Consider the following 18,063-nt stretch of genomic DNA (forward strand, 5'->3'; position numbering starts at 1 on the left):
AAAAAAGATAGAGAGCTTCTGTTGGCACCCCAAATTTTCACTTGTTTTCAACCAATCACTTATTTTCTTTATTTTTAATTGGGGTGTAATAAGTAAAATTTGGGATGCCAACATCTTTCTTATAATCACACCCCAATTTCTTAGATTGTTTATCACACCCCAATTGAAGATTAAAACACAATCTTCAAACATTATCAAGGTTTGGTATAGATTATCATCTCAACATTACAAAACATTGTAACACTCCTTTCAAACAATTTCAATAAGCATTTATAATTACGATTAGGCTTATATAAAATCTTGAACCTAAAATATAGAAATCTACCAAGAAAAAAAAAAAAGATAGACAACTTACATGGGCAACTCAACTTTTACTTGTTTTCAAGCATTCACTTATTTTCTTTATTTTTAATTGGGGCGTAATAAGTAAAATTTGAGGTGCCAATAGCATTTTGTCTTATTTTTACACACCAAGTTCTTATATTATTTATCAAAGCCCAATTAGATTAAAACACAATCTTCAAACATTTAGTTCAGATTATCATCTCAACATTACAAAACATTATAACACTAGTTTAAACAATTCAATAGTTAGTTATAAATAAGCTCATATAAAATCCTAAACCCAAAAAAAAGAAATCTAGCCCTAAGAAAATAAAGATAAGAGATAGCTTCTATTGTAATGCACACAATATCTCTAATAATGGTATGTAGGGACCATCTTGATTGAGACTTGCATGTTTATATATTGGCACGGCCGAACTCTAATTGTTTTATAAAACTCAATGAAACAGATATGGATCAGATTTGGTACATGTAGTTAGAAATTGATGTGTCCGGTTTATAAATTTCATAAAACCTTGTTCTGCTCCCAATTTAATTAGTGAAAAAGGATAAAGCTGTGATGTATATAAAGCAACTACTATAAAGGATTTCAATTGGAAGGAAAAATTGTAACTCTATCGAGGATTTTAATAGGCTGATGTGTTCATAGTGGGAACATTTAATCCAAAATAAGTCATACCACTTTCTCGAAAGTGTAAGCTCTTCACCAATGCACGTTGGTATACAAATATCAGGAAGTGAACGACCCACAGGCAATAACCGCTTATTAGTCCGAAATTGCCATTGAGCCAACCCCTCGGATTTAGTGCTTGGGTTTTATTACAACCCCAATGTGCACATATCTAAATCTCTAGATGCTAAGGTTATTGCAACAAAGAATGTAAAAATCACGGGAGGCCCATGGTCAAACCAACAGGATTAATTGAGTTTTTTAAACAAGGGTATTACAAGTAAGAACAAAGAGATGGAGGGGAAAAAGTAGATGTGTGGTGGTGTGAATGCAAATGTAATATACAAGTGAGTATGCTAAGAGATGTCCTACTTTAAATGGTAATTGCTTGTAAATAAGAGAACTACCAAGATTAGAGAGACTAGGGTATCAAACAAAACTTGAGACCATTAAAAAGATTACCCATTTTACAAAAACTCCCAAGTTTACTTGGGACGACATTTTACTTGTTCCTCCCAAGTTTGAGCAAAAACAGCTCTAAAATTGATTGATCAGTCATATATATATATATATATATATATATATGGGTCCCGTTCAATGGCCAACAGTTTGGCAAACACTTTTTCAAAACATGGGTTAGAGGTCTTGGAATGGGCTGATTTTTGGTGAGGATGATCTCTACTGTGAGGAGATCATCCTCACCAAAAATCAGCTCATTCCAAAACTTCTAGCCCCAGTTTACAAGTTGAAAAATCGTGAACCGTCCATTTTTTGTAAATCATTTTTTATGGGGTTAGAAGTTTTGGAATGAGCTGATTTTTGGTGATGATGATCTCCTCACCGTAGAGATCATCCTCACCAAAAATCAGCCCATTCCAAGACCTCTAACCCATGTTTTGAAAAATGTGTTTGCCAAACTGTTGGCCATTGAACGCCACCCTATATATATATATATAGGGAAATATATATGGGAAATGTTCAGCACCCTAAGTTTTACCACACACTTTAACAAACGTTTTTTGTCCTACATGGGTTAGAAGTTTTGGAATGGGCTGATTTTTGGTGAGGATGATCTCTATGATTAGAAGATCATCCTCTCCAAAAATCAGCCCATTCTGAAATGTTTAGCCCCATGTTTACACGTTGAAAAATCGTGGACCGTCCATTTTTTGTAAACCATTTTTGATGGGGTTAGAAGTTTTGGAATGAACTGATTTTTGATGAGGATGATCTCCTCACCATAGAGATCATCCTCACCAAAAATCAGCCCATTCCAAAACTTCTAACCCATGTAAGACAAAACACGTTTGTTAAAATGTGTGGTAAAGCTTAGGGTGCTGAACGGGACCCAATATATATATATATATATATATATATATATATAGGGAAATGTTCACCACCCTAAGTTTTACCACACACTTTAACAAACGTTTTTTGTCCTACATGGGTAGAAGTTTTGGAATGGGCTGATTTTTTATGAGGATGATCTCTATAATTAGAAGATCATCCTCCCCAAAAATCAGCTCATTCCGAAATGTTTAGCCCCATGTTTACACGTTGAAAAATCGTGGACCGTTCATTTTTTGTAAATCATTTTTTATGGGGTTAGAAGTTTTGGAATGAGCTGATTTTTGGTGAGGATGATCTCCTCACCATAGAGATCATCCTCACCAAAAATCAGCCCATTCCAAAACTTCTAACCCATGTAAGACAAAACACGTTTGTTAAAGTGTGTGGTAAAGCTTAGGGTGCTGAACGGGACCCATATATATATATATATATATATCATATCATATCTGATGGTGAGCCTTCATCCATTAGAGGCAAATGGAATAATTCAAATACCCTTATATTCCTGTCCCAAAGAATAATGAGTGGTATCTTGCAAAAGGGATCACAATTCCATTTCATTATTGGGTGAACATGTAATTTTAGTCACGCCCATGAACCTTTAATGAGTTGACTCTATTTTTTCTTGTTCAAATATGCTTAGGATCACTAACGATGCACCAAGAGCACCACAAAGGGTAAACCCAAATGAATGAATTAACCATGAATGAGAGCTGATTTACCACTTTAGTGGTGCAACACCACAATTTGAAACCTTTTTTAAAAGTGAGTCCATTCCCCACAAAAGGTAAAGATTCAGATTGCTTTCTCTAGGATTTGGAATACAATCCAAGCACAAAGGCTTGGAAGATGTGAATCAAAGAGAGAGCACAATAACTTGTCCTTTGGATAGTAAGGTATAAGCTCTTTGGAAAAATTCAACTAGAGTGGAAGGAAATTTTTTACTTCCAAAAGAAATCCAATGTGCAGAGAGGAATTTCTTCAATTCAATGAATTTGAGATGATTCCGGATTAGAACTCCGTTAACTATGTGCTGATGATTACTAATACAACATGAACAGAGCAACATGTTATACAATCAATGATTTGAAAAAATTACATATAAAAAAAATCATCTCTACAAATTAAATTTTTTTAGTTTTTATTAATTTATTTATAGTGTAATCTTATGATTAAAGGAACAAAATATGGACAACTTGAATTCTTCCCTAAGTGGAACTCGGCCATATTAAAGCTGGACAAGGTTTGAAATCCTCAATCATTGTCATTGTATCTTCCGTTTGACCCGTAACTTTGGGCTTACACCCATAGTCCAGTTGGTTTGAGTTGACACATTGTTCAAATCCAGCAAAGCAATAAAATCAAATTTGAGGCATAAATATTACTTTCATTCTCTCTTTCAGACATGAAACATCAGCCTATCAGATTACCGTTTTTTTTTTTCTTTTGTGGATGCTATTAGTGCAGCAAACAAAATTCTGAACCCCCCAACTAATTATGCATTTCAGTCAGCCGTCCAAAATTTTTTTTTTTTTTCCTATTCTAAATCTGACGCTTGAAAGTGTCTATGAAAAAAAAGTTGATGGTTCTTAAACTTGTTTTCACGTCTCGTCCTTGCACAATACCGAATTGTCATCTCGTTTCATGTCGTCTCGTTCAGCTGAGACTATGGTTTTAAACCATTTAAAAAATACGGTAAATTTCTGTTTTTTTTCTTTTTTCTCAAAATAAGAATTTTTATGGATGGGAGAAAGAGATAAATTACCTGATTTGAAAGAAGATGAAACAAACCGTCTACAAGTCCATCTTGATTTAGAGGAGGAAGATGACCAAATAATTTTCTTCGCTTGTTTAATTGGTTGATAAGAACAAAAAATTAAATAAATAAAATAAATTGATTTGGGAGTGAAAGAATAGGATTTGGAGAAGAAAATAGAGGAGATCTCATTTGTCTTGGAAATCTCGGACGAGACATCCAAAATCCCATTTGATATGTATTGTTCGTCTCGTGAGATGGTACCAAACCCTAATAGTTTGTCCATTCGTCTAGTTGTTGGGGGATACCGAGATGACTTAGGCGATACATCTCGATCTCGGACGAGTTTTAAAATCATGTGTGAGATTGCAAACTTGGAACACCCATCTAATCATTAAGAACTAGGGTATTTAGACATGCCCCCTTATGTTTCGTTGACTATAGATATAACCCCCTATGTTATGAAATTGATGACATGCATCCCTTGACCTTGCTCTTCTAAATAAACTGAGGGAAAAAAACTCAAATGCCCTCATCTTTAACATCTAGCTAAAAATCTAGATTTTTCTTCTTATAACCAATCATCTTTAAGTTCTCTAATTTCCATGTTATATCTATTCAACTTAATCTTTAGTTCATCATGTTCTACCTAGAATTAATCTTACATTTTTTCTACTTAAAATTTTATCATTTTCAATTTTTCTAAAAATATTATGTATTTTTTCTTGCCAAAGCAAATCATCTTCAAAACTCTTCAACTTCTAGGACAATGCATCATTTTCTTCCTTGCCTTCTTTAGAGGTAAAAATCTTAAGATAATTGATGAGGGTTAAAATTTTTATCCAATAAAAATGAAGATGATTGGATTTTAAAAGAAAATTTTGAAATTTTTATTAGAGGTTGAAAATCAGGGTGTTTAAGTCTTTTTCCCTTAGTCTATATAGGTAATTAAGGTCAAGAAATACATGTCATCATTTTTAAAACATAAGGGGGTGTCTCTAATATTTAACAAAATATAGGAGGGCATATCTGAATCACCCAATGAATTATGAGTTTTATAACAACACTAGAGTCCGCCTTTATCGTCGTAGGCACGTGCATCCTCTTTGAGGGTTAAAGAAGTAAAAGAGGAAGAATAATAAAATTTGAGTGTCATTATTAAAAAAATCTTTAAGATCGAAAGAATAAAACAGGATTAATAATAGCGTTAGAGGGGTGTTACTGAAAAAATAAAGGGGTGGGAGCGGAAGTGATAAAAAACAAAAAAATAAAGTACTCGTAACCATTTTGAAAAAGACAACATCCACTTATCACGAATGGATGGTAGTATTGTACGATATCACAGGGAGATGGACACTTGTAACAACAATGGCACTAATGGCCATAACCCACCAAGCCTACCATTGGATATTGAGACACGTGCCCTAAAAGATTAGTAGAGAATCTTTGCTTATAAGTATATCAACTATCATGTGTTGTACCATTTATAAAAGCAACATATCAATAAAATGACATCCGTCAGACATATTGCAATTAGGGTGATGATATGATCGAATAAGAATATAAAAAATGTTTAAACATGATTAAAAGTAAGAAATAAAAAAAAAAATCCTCTCGGATTGGCTAAATGGAAATTTCGGATCGATAAATAGTTAATGCTTGTAGGTCATGAGTTTGACGCCTAATATTAGCATTAATTCGTCATAGGCCAGCTGTGATGGTGCACACTCACTTATTTGGTGCGTGTGATGTGTGGGTGTTGCACGTACCCCTGGGACTAGTCATTGGTCAAAACTATGGCCTATGAATTGGGCAAAATCAAAATACAACACTGATCTGCTATCTCCCAAGATACCCAATTAAAAGAAAAAAAAAGTGTGCATTTTATTAATCAAAAATATTAAAATTCTTTCAAATTAATGATTGACATGATGTATGATTATTTGTAGGATAGTCAATTCAAAATCTAGACGAAAATACGAGGAGAGGAAGGATTGATCATCTAAGCAATAACCCTTGGGCAAAGTCCATATACAACCCTGATCTACTATTTCTCAGGATACCCGATTAATAAAAAGTGTGCATTTTATTAATCAAAAAAATTAAAATTCTTTCAAATTAATGATTGACATGATGGTATGATTATTTGTAAGATATTTAATTCAAAATCTAGGTGGAAATATGAGGAAAGGATTGATCGCCTAAGTTGTTCCCCCCCCCCCCCCCCCAAAAAAAAAAAAAAAACCATTCAATAGGTCTAAGTTTTTAGGTGTACTCTCCATATAGGAGGAGTCACCAATTCAACGATTAGATAGGAAAGTGATAATCCTCATCCTTATAGAGTAGTTGCGTATGTGGTTGGCATTACTAATTGATTGATCATCATTACAAGTTAGTCACACAAATGTTGAAAAGTGACTAACTAATTGCACACCACCCACTATTAATTGTATTTCATCACTTAAAATTTTTCATTTGCATTTCATTTGACTGATTACACTCAAAATAAGAAATAAAAATATTGCACTCTGTTGTGTTCTCCATCCATATTCAAATAAATTATTGTTGATTCAATATTTTTTAAAAAAAAAAATTGACCTTATAACAAGTATGTTTATAATTTACATGAATAGAGATGATGAAGTCACAGAAAAGTGAATAAAGTGCAAATCTTAATATTATCAATATTGAAGTGTAATTAATAAATTAAAATATTGATTATTTAAAAAATAATGTTTTTTTTAACATCGGCGTGCAATTAGTCGGTCCCTGTTGAAAAAGCTGTAGTAGGGTCTCTGATTTAACGTGGGTTCAGTAAAGTTATCGTTGAAGGAGTTTAGGTCACTAACGACGTAAGCAAAGTCCACTAACCAAACCAAAAGGCCAAAACATTCTTTTCCCTTTTAATTTTGTGTTTTTTTTGTCGCTTTCTTCCGTTTTTCAGGTTTCGTGTTGCTGCTTTTTACAGAGGAAAATGTTGGAGGTGACATTAAAATTTAAAATAGACATGGATTCACAAAAATGGGCATTCCACTTCAAAATTTGAAGAAACCCATTTTTTTTTTATCAGACACGTGGCATATTAAATTTATTTTAATTCTCATATTTTTTTAAATTTTGAAATACCTTCTTAAAAATATCACGTGTAATCCAATCAAGAGGATTTCTTCAAAATTTTGAAACGCATTAATGACGTGGATGTGTACGGAGTCATAGACGCTTTTCATTAATTCACACATTTAAATGCTTCAAGTCTGTCAATGAAAGAGAGATGTTATTTCTAACGCTAATTTTAAAATTATCTTTATTTAAGGTTAGGTCTCTCCATGTTATTGCTATAATTTTGGCCAATAATATCCCTATATTATATTCGACATTTAACAACTTATACAATAGTCAAACTTATCTCGGAAACACCATGTTACTTATAAATTACTTTCTTAACAGGTCGTTTTCGTGGACCATAGCAAATTGTGCAGTCATCTTAAGGGAGAACGTCCTCCCCAGGTTTTCTTCGGATGAGATTGTCCCTCCAGATCACTGTTACATATTTATTGTATATATATAAATGAGCGAATCAGAGGTCGACATTCTTATCAGTAGAGCGGCATTTTCGCTCACACGGCTCGAGACAAAGGAGTTCCTTCTGCCGAAAATACCCTCATTTCATAAAAAGAATATTACTGTTTATAGTACACTCATGGGCACACCATGGTCCCGGTACTGGCATATAATAATCCAAACTGTTCTGTCTTTTATGAAACAAGATCCGTGGGTTCTTTCGATGATTCCGTAACCTTCTCGTCCTGCGTAGTGATCCAACTTCTTGACACGGTGATTTTTAGAAAACTTCTAGAGTTTGGACTTAAAAGAAAGATAAAATTTGTGTAGTTTTACGTTTGTTCATTTTCTTTTTATAGAAGACTTGAGACACCTTATTGTGAATTTGTGATGCATGCTACCTTATTGGAGGTTTGACTAAACCACAAGTGTTACCTCTAGTATGTTAAATAATTTCATCTCTCATTGTGATCGTTTTTAGATCAAATGCTCTCATGCAATATTAATCTCTCTTTCTCATGAATGAGTTAGTATTTGGTTTAACACTTTGGATGAAAAAAAAAAATTTACTTAAACTTTTTAAAATAATTGATTTTAAATTTTTGTGAAAATTATCTAATTAAATCTGAAACTAGTGTTATGGGCCTTTGGTTATATTCATTAGAAAATCTTTAATGAGTATGGTTGAAGGTTAATTTGTAATTATATAGTAATTTTAATTTAAGTTTTGAAAATAAAATATTGACACATATCAAAATATGTATAGGGTAACACTAGTGACATATTTGGATTCTTAACGTTGTGTTTAGAGTGAGAGAAATTGAGAGACGAAAAAATAAATGAATTTATCTCCATTCCTTTTGTTTAGATTGTTAAGTGGGGAGAGAAGAAAAAAAGATGAGAGAAAAAATGAGTTTTCTTTCCCTCCAAAAGTGGAGAGCAGATGAGAGAAACTGTTTTAAAATTTTTATAATTCCAACTCTGCCCCATATCTTTTTTAAGATATTTTAAAATTTCTAAGTTATCCCCACTTCTCTCTTGCCAATCCAGACATGATTGAGAGAAATTGAATTTCTCTTAATGAGTTTCACTTCTCTCAATCCAAACATAGTATAAAAGTTGGTTTATCACACTCGAACCATGACATGATGAAAGAAGGTAATTCCTATGAAATAATAATTGTTATAGTTAAGATGTCACTGTCAACATTAAATGGAACAATGTTAAAATAACATGTACAAAAACTCTTCTCTAAAATCTCATTACTTAGTCGAATTGGCTCATAACTTGATCTCAAGGTATAATTACAATATTAATGGAGGGTGGTGGCCCTTGAAAGGATCGAGAGATTCAACTCTTGGGGAAATTGGCAAGATAGGTAAAGAGACCCTAAAATTTGCTATTTTAGGTTTGTGATCCAATATGAGATTTGACTGTGACTAAAAATTTGTGTTTCAAAAAAATTTGACCAAATTGACTTGTGACTAATGATCTAATTTATTTTGAATAAATTTTGTAACTGTAAAAATTTGAGAAGGCAAAGAAAATAAAAAATAGCACAAAACACAAGGATTTACATTGTTTGATAATGTGCCTACGTTAATAGATGAGACTATTTTCTCATAAGTTGTCCTAGAGATCTCTATTTAAAAAAATAGGGAGTAGTGAAAAATGTCTCTATCTCCCCAATTAAAAAGCCTTTAAGAAAATATTGCACAATTGTCTTTTTCGTAACTTTAAAAAACTTGGGTGAGGGATGTTATCCTCTGCACCCTTGCAACTCTGCATAGTACCAATAAAATACAAGAATTTACACAACAATGATAAAATTGATTTGATTAATGAACCATCACTTTTTAGTATTATCTTTTTATGAATATAAATAAAATAAATTAGAAAATTGTATACACGTTTTTGCATTTTAAAAAATAATAATAAAGATATCAAATTGAATTGGGATCCAATCTATTTGAAAAATATTTGGTTCAATAATTAGGGTTGTGTTCTGGGTAGGTAAGGCAAATTAGAGGGTAAAACTGAATTCAACCCAAGTGGCAAAGTCTTCAATTTGAGTATCGAGCCTAAGCTCATTAATTCAAGCTCAACTCAAGTTAGGTGATTTTTGGTGAGTTGGACTCCTTGAAAAAAGACTAGTTTTATTTTGATTAATTGAGAAACTTATTTTAAATAATAAATAAAATTATTATAAATAATTTTTTTTATATCTTAAATAATAAATAATTAAAAAAATACTTTAAATAAAAAAAAATATATTATTAATAGAAGAATATGTATGTACTATTTTAGGGTGTCCTTGGCCTCACCTCATGGTATCAAAAAACATGATCCGATGCTTCAGGATTGTAAAGGACAAAATTTTATAGTGGAATTTTAATTTTAGGTTTGAGAGTTAAGTGGAAGTTGGAGAATTGTCCATTTTCGTAACCTTGGACCAAGTTCAAAGAAATTATATTTTGAATTTATTTATTTTGATATGAGTTTTTCGATGAAATAACCAGAATTTAGTGTTGAATTGGTGACGTGATAATCCATTTGAGCAAACACAACTCTTAGTATGACTCAAAATCTTACTATGTTAGTAAGTAAAGTGTTTCACAATCTTCCAATAGTTGAGAGATGAGTCATGTAATTCTGAAGGCCTCGATTATATATTTAAAAAAAAAAAGTAAAAAAAATTATTAAAAAAAATATATATATATTTTATATAAAATCTCACCAATGACTTTGAAAATGAACGGCCACATAACTCCAACGTTTTGAACGAAGGGATTTTGATGTTTTTGGCAGGTGGCGCAGTATCAACCGTCGTACAACACTACATGTCACGTACCTCTTAGATACTATAGAATCGGTCTGCTCCACATTTCGAGAGAGGAAAAGGTAATCTGGTAATTAGATTCAAAAGAAGGGGGCTTTCTCTATATATTTCTGCTGCATGTTAAAGTGGTGGTCTGAAAGCCCGAATCCCAACAGCTTACAATTTTGATACGAGTTCCGATCATATACACCGAATGTGTACAATTGAAATCATTGTCCCACACCTCCATACATGCCACGTAAGTTAGAATCCGAGGAAATAATGCCTAAAATCTATTTTTTTATGATTTCGTTGGATTCGTACTTACGTGGCATGTATTGATGGGGATTGGGGAGGAGGGTTTCAATCTCCACCATAGTTGTACAGTATACAATAGATATTCCTTCCCACCTATTCACTGTCACAGTACCATCTTCTACAATTTAAACTTTCTTTAATGGCGGACAGTGTACACGCGTCTCTTGTTCACGACAAATTTCGTACCTAAACTATTGAAATTGGAAAGAACATCTGTTCTGGTCCCTCTCTGTCTGACCGAGATTTTCTTTTTAATACTAGAAGAAAGTAGAAAACCTATTTAATGGAAGCTCTGAGAAAATCCTTTAAATCACTTGGTTCACACAACCAACGCCAACACCCTGAATCGCAGCCAATCCTCTTAGATCACGAAGAAAATCGAATGGTGAGTCCAGTTAATTCGGAAGTCCGCAGAGACGTGGTTGTCAAGATCGATGGAAACGAGAAGAACAACAATGAGCTTGGTATGGAGATCAATGGGAGTAAGATTTGGAGGGAATCAAGCTACGATTTCTGGAAAGATGCAGGTTCAATGGCTGGAGAAAGCGGTAGTCGCTCTGGATGTCGCGAAGGTTTTGATTTTCAGCAACGAAGAAATGAAGGAATCGATGATCCACCTTCGAAGCTTATTGGACAGTTCTTGCATAAGCAGAAGGCTTCAGGAGAGATGTCTTTAGATATGGATTTGGAGATGGAAGAATTTCTTGAAGATCGTGATCTACCTACAGTTGCAGAGAGCCCAACCAATCAGCAAGTTTCACCTAGAGAGGTCAAGGTTTCGTTTCGAGAATCTCCCCAGAATCATGGTGAGATTACTACTGAATCCATTCGAAGACGGTGCAAAGAATCATCAGATGAGGAGAATCACTGTGGTGATGATAAAGGAGGTGATAAAGGAGAGGTCTTGAGATGCAGTTCGAATGCTTCGTTTCGGAGTAGTTCAAGCTTCTTGAAGACCAAGACCCTGAAATCGAGGTTAATGGACCCTCCACCAGACGAACAATATAAGAAATCAGGAAAAACAGCGAAATCAGGGCAATTGAAATCTGGTATGTTGGGTAGAATAAACGATGAAGATGAAGACGATCCTTTCGCGGTAGAGGACATCCCACCAGAATTCAAGAAAGGAAATTTCAGTTTGTTAACAATCGTTCAATGGTTGAGTCTCATTTTAATTGTGGCAGCTTTCGTTTGCAGTCTTTCGATACCTTACTTTGCCAAGAAGAAGCTATGGGACCTCCCTCTATGGAAATGGGAGCTCTTAGTTCTTGTTTTGATCTGTGGGAGGTTGGTCTCTGGTTGGGGAATTCGAATTGTAGTCTTCTTTATAGAACGTAATTTCCTTCTTCGAAAACGGGTTTTATATTTCGTTTATGGTGTTAGGAAAGCAGTTCAGAATTGTTTATGGTTGGGTCTGGTTTTGATTGCTTGGCATTTTATGTTCGACAAGAAAGTTGAACGAGAGGTCAATAACAAGACCCTTCCTTATGTTACCAAGATTTTGATATGTCTCTTGTTGGGTACATTGTTATGGCTTGTGAAGGCTCTTCTTGTTAAGGTCCTGGCATCATCCTTTCATGTGAGTGCCTACTTTGATCGAATTCAGGAGTCCTTGTTTAATCAATATGTGATTGAGACACTCTCGGGAATGCCATTGATTGAGATAGAGAACACTCAAGAAGAGGAGGAGAAGGTCATGGTTGAGGTTCAGAACCTTCAGAATGCGGGTGCTAAAATGCCTGCGGACCTCAAGGCCACGGCTTTCCCTACTATGAAGAGTGGAAGGGTAATAGGCAGTGGGGGACTTCAACGAAGCCCTCGGGTTGTAAAGAGTTTCAGGACTTCTGGGGCAATTTCTAAGCAACAAGATGAGGGGATCACCATCGATCAACTACACAAATTGAATCAGAAAAATATCTCGGCTTGGAACATGAAGAGGATGATGAATATAATCCGACATGGGGTATTGACCACATTGGACGAGCAGATACAGGATTCAAATCATGGAGATGAGTCAGCAATGCAGATCAGAAATGAATATGAGGCAAAATGTGCAGCTAAGAAAATCTTCAACAATGTGGCTAATCCCAGGTCCAAGTAAGTCGTTCTCCTTTCCCCTTAGGCCATTTTTTGTTTCATGCCTTATGCTGCAGATTCAAGTCGGCTTCCAGTCTTTTCGAGCTAAGGATTATAAGTATTTTATCATGGTGATCACTTTCAAATCCTGCAGGGAGGATTTTATATTTTTAATTTATGATGTTCTGTTTATTCCAATTACCATACTAATTTCCTAATTGGATGGAACCAGAGTAATTTGGGCAGTTGCCAAAATCTAATTGATATCCATTATATATGAAGCCCCGTAATAGAAGGGACCATGGATTCACTAATTGATTAATAGCATTTGGTATTTCCCTGATGGGTCCTTTTGTTAGTCATTTTATTTATCATGGTTTTCGAGAACAAAAGGCGTAAAAAGCTTTTGCTTCTGGTTGGAAATAATTAAAGAGAAATAGAATATGAGTTTTTCATCTAAGCAAATGGAAAAAACTATCGATTGAACATGTGGAAATTCTCTTAGTAATCATTTTCGTTACAATCTAGACTATCTGCATTTGAACTTGAGAAACCTTAGGCACACTTCCACAATCGCAGTGTATCACATCATGAAGGAGTTCCACCATTCAATATACTCCATTTATGTATTGATTTATGAACACAATGTAAGTGGGTATAGAAACAACCTCTGATTCCTTAATCAAATCAACACTTGTAATCGTTTTACCTTTCAACTGCCAAGCTTAATGATGGAGTAATGATTGAAAATTGTAGTGAGATGAACTTGCTAAAACTCTTCTTATACTTGGAGAATTCTCTTTAACTTCGAACTTTGATTTCTCTAGAATGCCTTGATCTAGTCAGTTGGCTGTTTTTGTTTTGCATTCTTTTTTATTTTCCTTTTTCTCTTTCTGTCCTTTGTTATGCTACAAATAATGTTATTACTGGTATTTTTAGTTTTGTGAAGTTTTTCCATCTCATTAATCATGGACTCATGGTTTGATTGAATGTAGTAAATACTTATGAAGATGATGTAATCCATCTATCATTGAATAAAATTTAGTAAACTCTAGAACTTCCTCCAAATATACTATTTTAGGAAGCTGTAAAATTTTTTTTTTATCTAATTTAAATAGTTCCTTTTGTGAAGATCTACTAGAGTCATAGACTTCCATTTACTGCAACTAGGCAATTTCAGTTCCATTCGTTCAAATTTCAAAGAGAGAAGGAAAGGTTGTGTCATAGTTGTGATGTTAGAGGTTAATGTTTTTATTGATTCCACTAGGTTTGATTTTCATCTATAATCACTTTTGTTGGGTCAAGGGTGTGACCTCATCATCCCCTTTATGTTTTGTCGAGTTGTGGTCCAATGTATGCCTTGCAGTTTGAAAGCATTTTTAATCTCGTAAGTTATTGTTTTTATTGACAAAGATATAGCTGAGTGCTCAATTATTTTTTGTAACAGGTATATCTACCCGGAGGATCTGATGCGTTTCATGAGAAAAGATGAAGCCTTGAAGACCATGAGTCTCTTTGAAGGATCATCTGAAAACAAGAGAGTCAACAAATCAGCTCTTAAGAATTGGGTGGTAATGATCTATTTTTCGTTGTTTCAGTTCACATTGGCAATAACTATTTCAGATGAAATGCACTTCCTTTGCTTGTGGGATCGAGATTGTGGGTTCTATCCTGCTGGGCAGGTTTCCCAATGAGGTGGTAGTACCTTGGGTCAGTACCCCATTTCATTCTATGGGCAATATCTTGCCTTGCCAACTTGTCTAGCAGTCCTAAATTTTTCTTAATAGGACAATCCTAACCATCCAGTTTTGTAATTCTTTCTACACCAGTCATATATTTTAAGACCCTCCGTTTTAGCCATCCATGTAGGTGCACTAGTTGGGCTTAAATCCATAGCTCAGTTGGTTTGACATTTTGCAAAGCAACTTTGGGGTTGTGGGTTCAAGTCCAGCTTACCCATAAAAAAATGTAGGCACAGTAGTTCTAATGTGGTAAACTAATTTTTCAGGTTAATGCATTCAGAGAAAGGAAAGCACTTGCCTTGACACTTGATGATACGAAAACAGCTGTAAACCAACTCCACCGCATGGTTGATGTTGTCACGTGCCTTGTGATGTTGGTTATCTGGCTCCTCATACTTGGGATCGCAACCACCCAGTTTCTGGTATTCATAAGCTCTCAGCTTCTCTTGGTGGTTTTTGTGTTTGGAAACACCTGCAAGATGGTATTCGAAGCAATCATCTTCTTATTTGTGATGCACCCATTTGATGTTGGTGACCGGTGTGAAATTGATGGTGTACAGGTACGTAAGAAACTCAAATTGAATAGATGCATGTATTTTGCATCTAGGTTTATATGTTTTATATCTTGTTGTTCTAATACCTACTTCTATGGGTCTCAGATGGTAGTGGAGGAGATGAACATCCTAACTACAGTATTTTTAAGATATGACAACCAGAAGATCATATATCCAAACAGTGTTCTGGCTACCAAACCCATCAGTAATTACTACAGGAGTCCAGACATGGGAGATGCAATTGACTTCTGTGTCCACATTTCTACTCCAGTGGAAAAGATTGCTGTGATGAAACAAAGAATAACTGGGTACGTTTGAATAAATCCTCCATTTTTGGTTGACATTTTTTTTCTCATGCCCTTTATTTAATGCCTCATCATATATAATGAGGAGATTTATAGTCTCTGATGGGACTGACCATCTGGCAATGCCCAGTGTGCCGCCATTGGATCTGATCAGACCCTAAATTCGATCCAATGATTACTGATCTGGATCGATGATTCGTTTTGATAACAATCAGATTCAATAGGAATCCAATTTGATAACTTATAGGATTGGTTTTGGACCAACGGTTTCCTGATCTGATAATGTGTTTGAAAATATATATATATATGGGTCGGGTTCCGTGTACACACATATGTACTCATATATCTACAACGTGTTTTTTCCTAGTGGCTAAAAGTTTCAGATTGAGCTGATTTTTGATGAGGATGATCTCTATGATGAGGAGATCATCCTCACGAAAAATCAGCTCAATCCGAAATTTTAACCTTGTCAAAAGTGATTTACAAAAATAGATGGTCCACAATTCTTCAACTCATAAATATGGGGTTAGAAGTTTTAGAATTAACTGATTTTTGGTGGGGATAATCTCCACGTCATAGAGATCATCCTCACCAAAAATTAGCTCAATCAGACACTTTTAGCCCACATAGGACAAAACACGTTGTAGATATGTGTGTACACGGATTTATATATATATTATGTATGCTTTTAGTAAATCAAATCTAATTGGATTAGGACCGATTCAAAAATATTATTTTGCTGGATTTAGTCAGATCAGATCCAAAACATTACATTTCGTATCAGATTGGGTCTGGACTGAAATGACATATTCAATGGGGTCCAAGTTTAATAAGTTTTCAGTAACAGGCTATAACCCACCATGTAAAGAGTACCCTATAATGAGACTCCTAGTCTAAAAATGACCCAATTACCGATTGTAACTCACTTTTTATACCCTTGGCATAAAAAGTGTGATAGATGTAAAAATCATCCAATGAGGTCGGTTCTGATCCTATATCTATACTTATGTGGGACCCTCTGCGTGATGGGCTTCGTGCCCCTTGTGGTTAATAGGTTTTATTTGCATATATCAATTCTGGCAGGACGCCAATGCTCCATGCATTCAGACTCCATACATCCCCCAGCTTGCCTTGCAACTGGTGAAATTGGGGGGGGGGGGGGGGGGGGGGGGAGCAGCACCTTGATCTGAACCATGCGACCTGTGGTTATATTTTTCATTTGGTTTCTGACCCAACATAAAACCAACACCACTCTACCAAACAAAAAATAAAAATAAAAATAAAACCAACTCTATGAACCTAACTGATCAATTGCTTTCTATTGGTTGATGGAAAACCATATGATCACTTCATCTGCAAAACAGAGCAGTTTACTGGATGTTTATGCTCATAAGATTGGTTCGATACTTAGACAGTGGGCCAGTCACTATAAGGTGTCCCTGTTCAATCAAATTTCCAAATGCCTAAGAACAGTGCATCTGTGTGCATTAGTGCAGATGACTGGCTCACCTAGGCCCAAAACAAACTCGTTTGGTTGATCATAACCATATATATTATGCAGAGGTCTTCTTGGGCTACTGGAATATCTTACCATCCCAAATAGTGGAACAAGTTGTCTGGTTCCAGTAATTTGATCAATCTATTTTCATGTGGAGAGGTCTGATGAACAATTCTTGATTTTGATGTTGCAGGTACATTGAGAAAAAGACAGAACACTGGCATCCTGCTCCAATGGTTGTCGTGAGGGATGTGGAGGATATGAACAGGCTGAAGTTGTCAGTGTGGCCAACACATCGAATGAATCACCAGGACATGGGGGAAAGATGGGTAAGAAGGGCTCTCTTGGTTGAGGAGATGATCAAAATTTTCAGGGACCTTGACATTGAGTATCGCTTGTTGCCTTGTGATGTCAATGTCCGAAACCTGCCAGCTTTGACCTCAACTCGACTTCCCTCGAACTGGACTGCTTTATCCAGCTGAGACTGCACAGATACATTAACGATCGTTCAAGCCACCCAAGAGACATGAGCAGCACTGATCTGGGTATGAATGATAATAGAGTATCTTTATGGTGTACCAAAATTATGTTTAGTAGAATCCGTTACTATTAGGTCAGTAGAGAATTTATTACTTGATATAAATCAGATTTGTAATATGTACCTACACTAGAGAGCACATTTTAATTGGAAAAAAGGATTGATTGAAAAAGACATTAGAAAGAGAAGAAAAAATATATAAAAGACCTTGTTTGTTACACCAGAATCTAATGTAATGTTTGTGATTCCAAAATCTTGTTAATACAGGGGGTTCACTGATCATTGTTATCTCGGATCTATTATACATAAAGAGGAAGAAATCGAGGAAGTAAAGGATTTTGTTTAAAAATAAATAAGAGAAAGATAAAGTTACGAGTACACAGGAGGCATACCCTAAATTACATAATCCAAAGTTGCGGAAGGTTCAACTCATTACCCACCAAGGTGGTTTGCACAAGAAAATTGAGATCCAAAATATAATCAGGGTCATTTTTGGAAAAACAATACTCTGAACTTAGTAACATTAAAATGG

The 18,063-nt window shown here is 34.8% G+C and overlaps 1 protein-coding gene across 1 annotated transcript; it reads left to right on the forward strand.

Moving 5' to 3' along the window:
* Positions 1–10,954: 10,954 nt before the first annotated feature.
* Positions 10,955–17,770, forward strand: LOC147407605 (mechanosensitive ion channel protein 6-like). Its single transcript, XM_086436247.1, has 5 exons — positions 10,955–12,915; positions 14,342–14,465; positions 14,903–15,196; positions 15,296–15,498; positions 17,187–17,770. The coding sequence occupies exons 1-5, from the start codon at positions 11,102–11,104 to the stop codon at positions 17,473–17,475; spliced, it is 2,724 nt and encodes a 907-aa protein (XP_086292373.1). The 5' UTR covers positions 10,955–11,101; the 3' UTR covers positions 17,476–17,770.
* Positions 17,771–18,063: the final 293 nt, after the last annotated feature.

This window comes from Akebia trifoliata, chromosome 3 (genome assembly GCF_017979445.1).
Source record: "Akebia trifoliata isolate Shusen 1 chromosome 3, ASM1797944v1, whole genome shotgun sequence".
Lineage (NCBI taxonomy): Eukaryota > Viridiplantae > Streptophyta > Magnoliopsida > Ranunculales > Lardizabalaceae > Akebia > Akebia trifoliata.

What these genes read in the sequence shown, in the direction of transcription:
- LOC147407605 (XM_086436247.1), top strand. Translation starts at nt 11,102, where the DNA reads ATGGAAGCTCTGAGAAAATCCTTTAAATCACTTGGTTCACACAACCAA. An exon ending in GTGGCTAATCCCAGGTCCAA is followed by an intron (nt 12,916 to 14,341) that starts GTAAGTCGTTCT and finishes TTTTTGTAACAG; the next exon opens with GTATATCTACCCGGAGGATC. An exon ending in ATGAAACAAAGAATAACTGG is followed by an intron (nt 15,499 to 17,186) that starts GTACGTTTGAAT and finishes TTGATGTTGCAG; the next exon opens with GTACATTGAGAAAAAGACAG.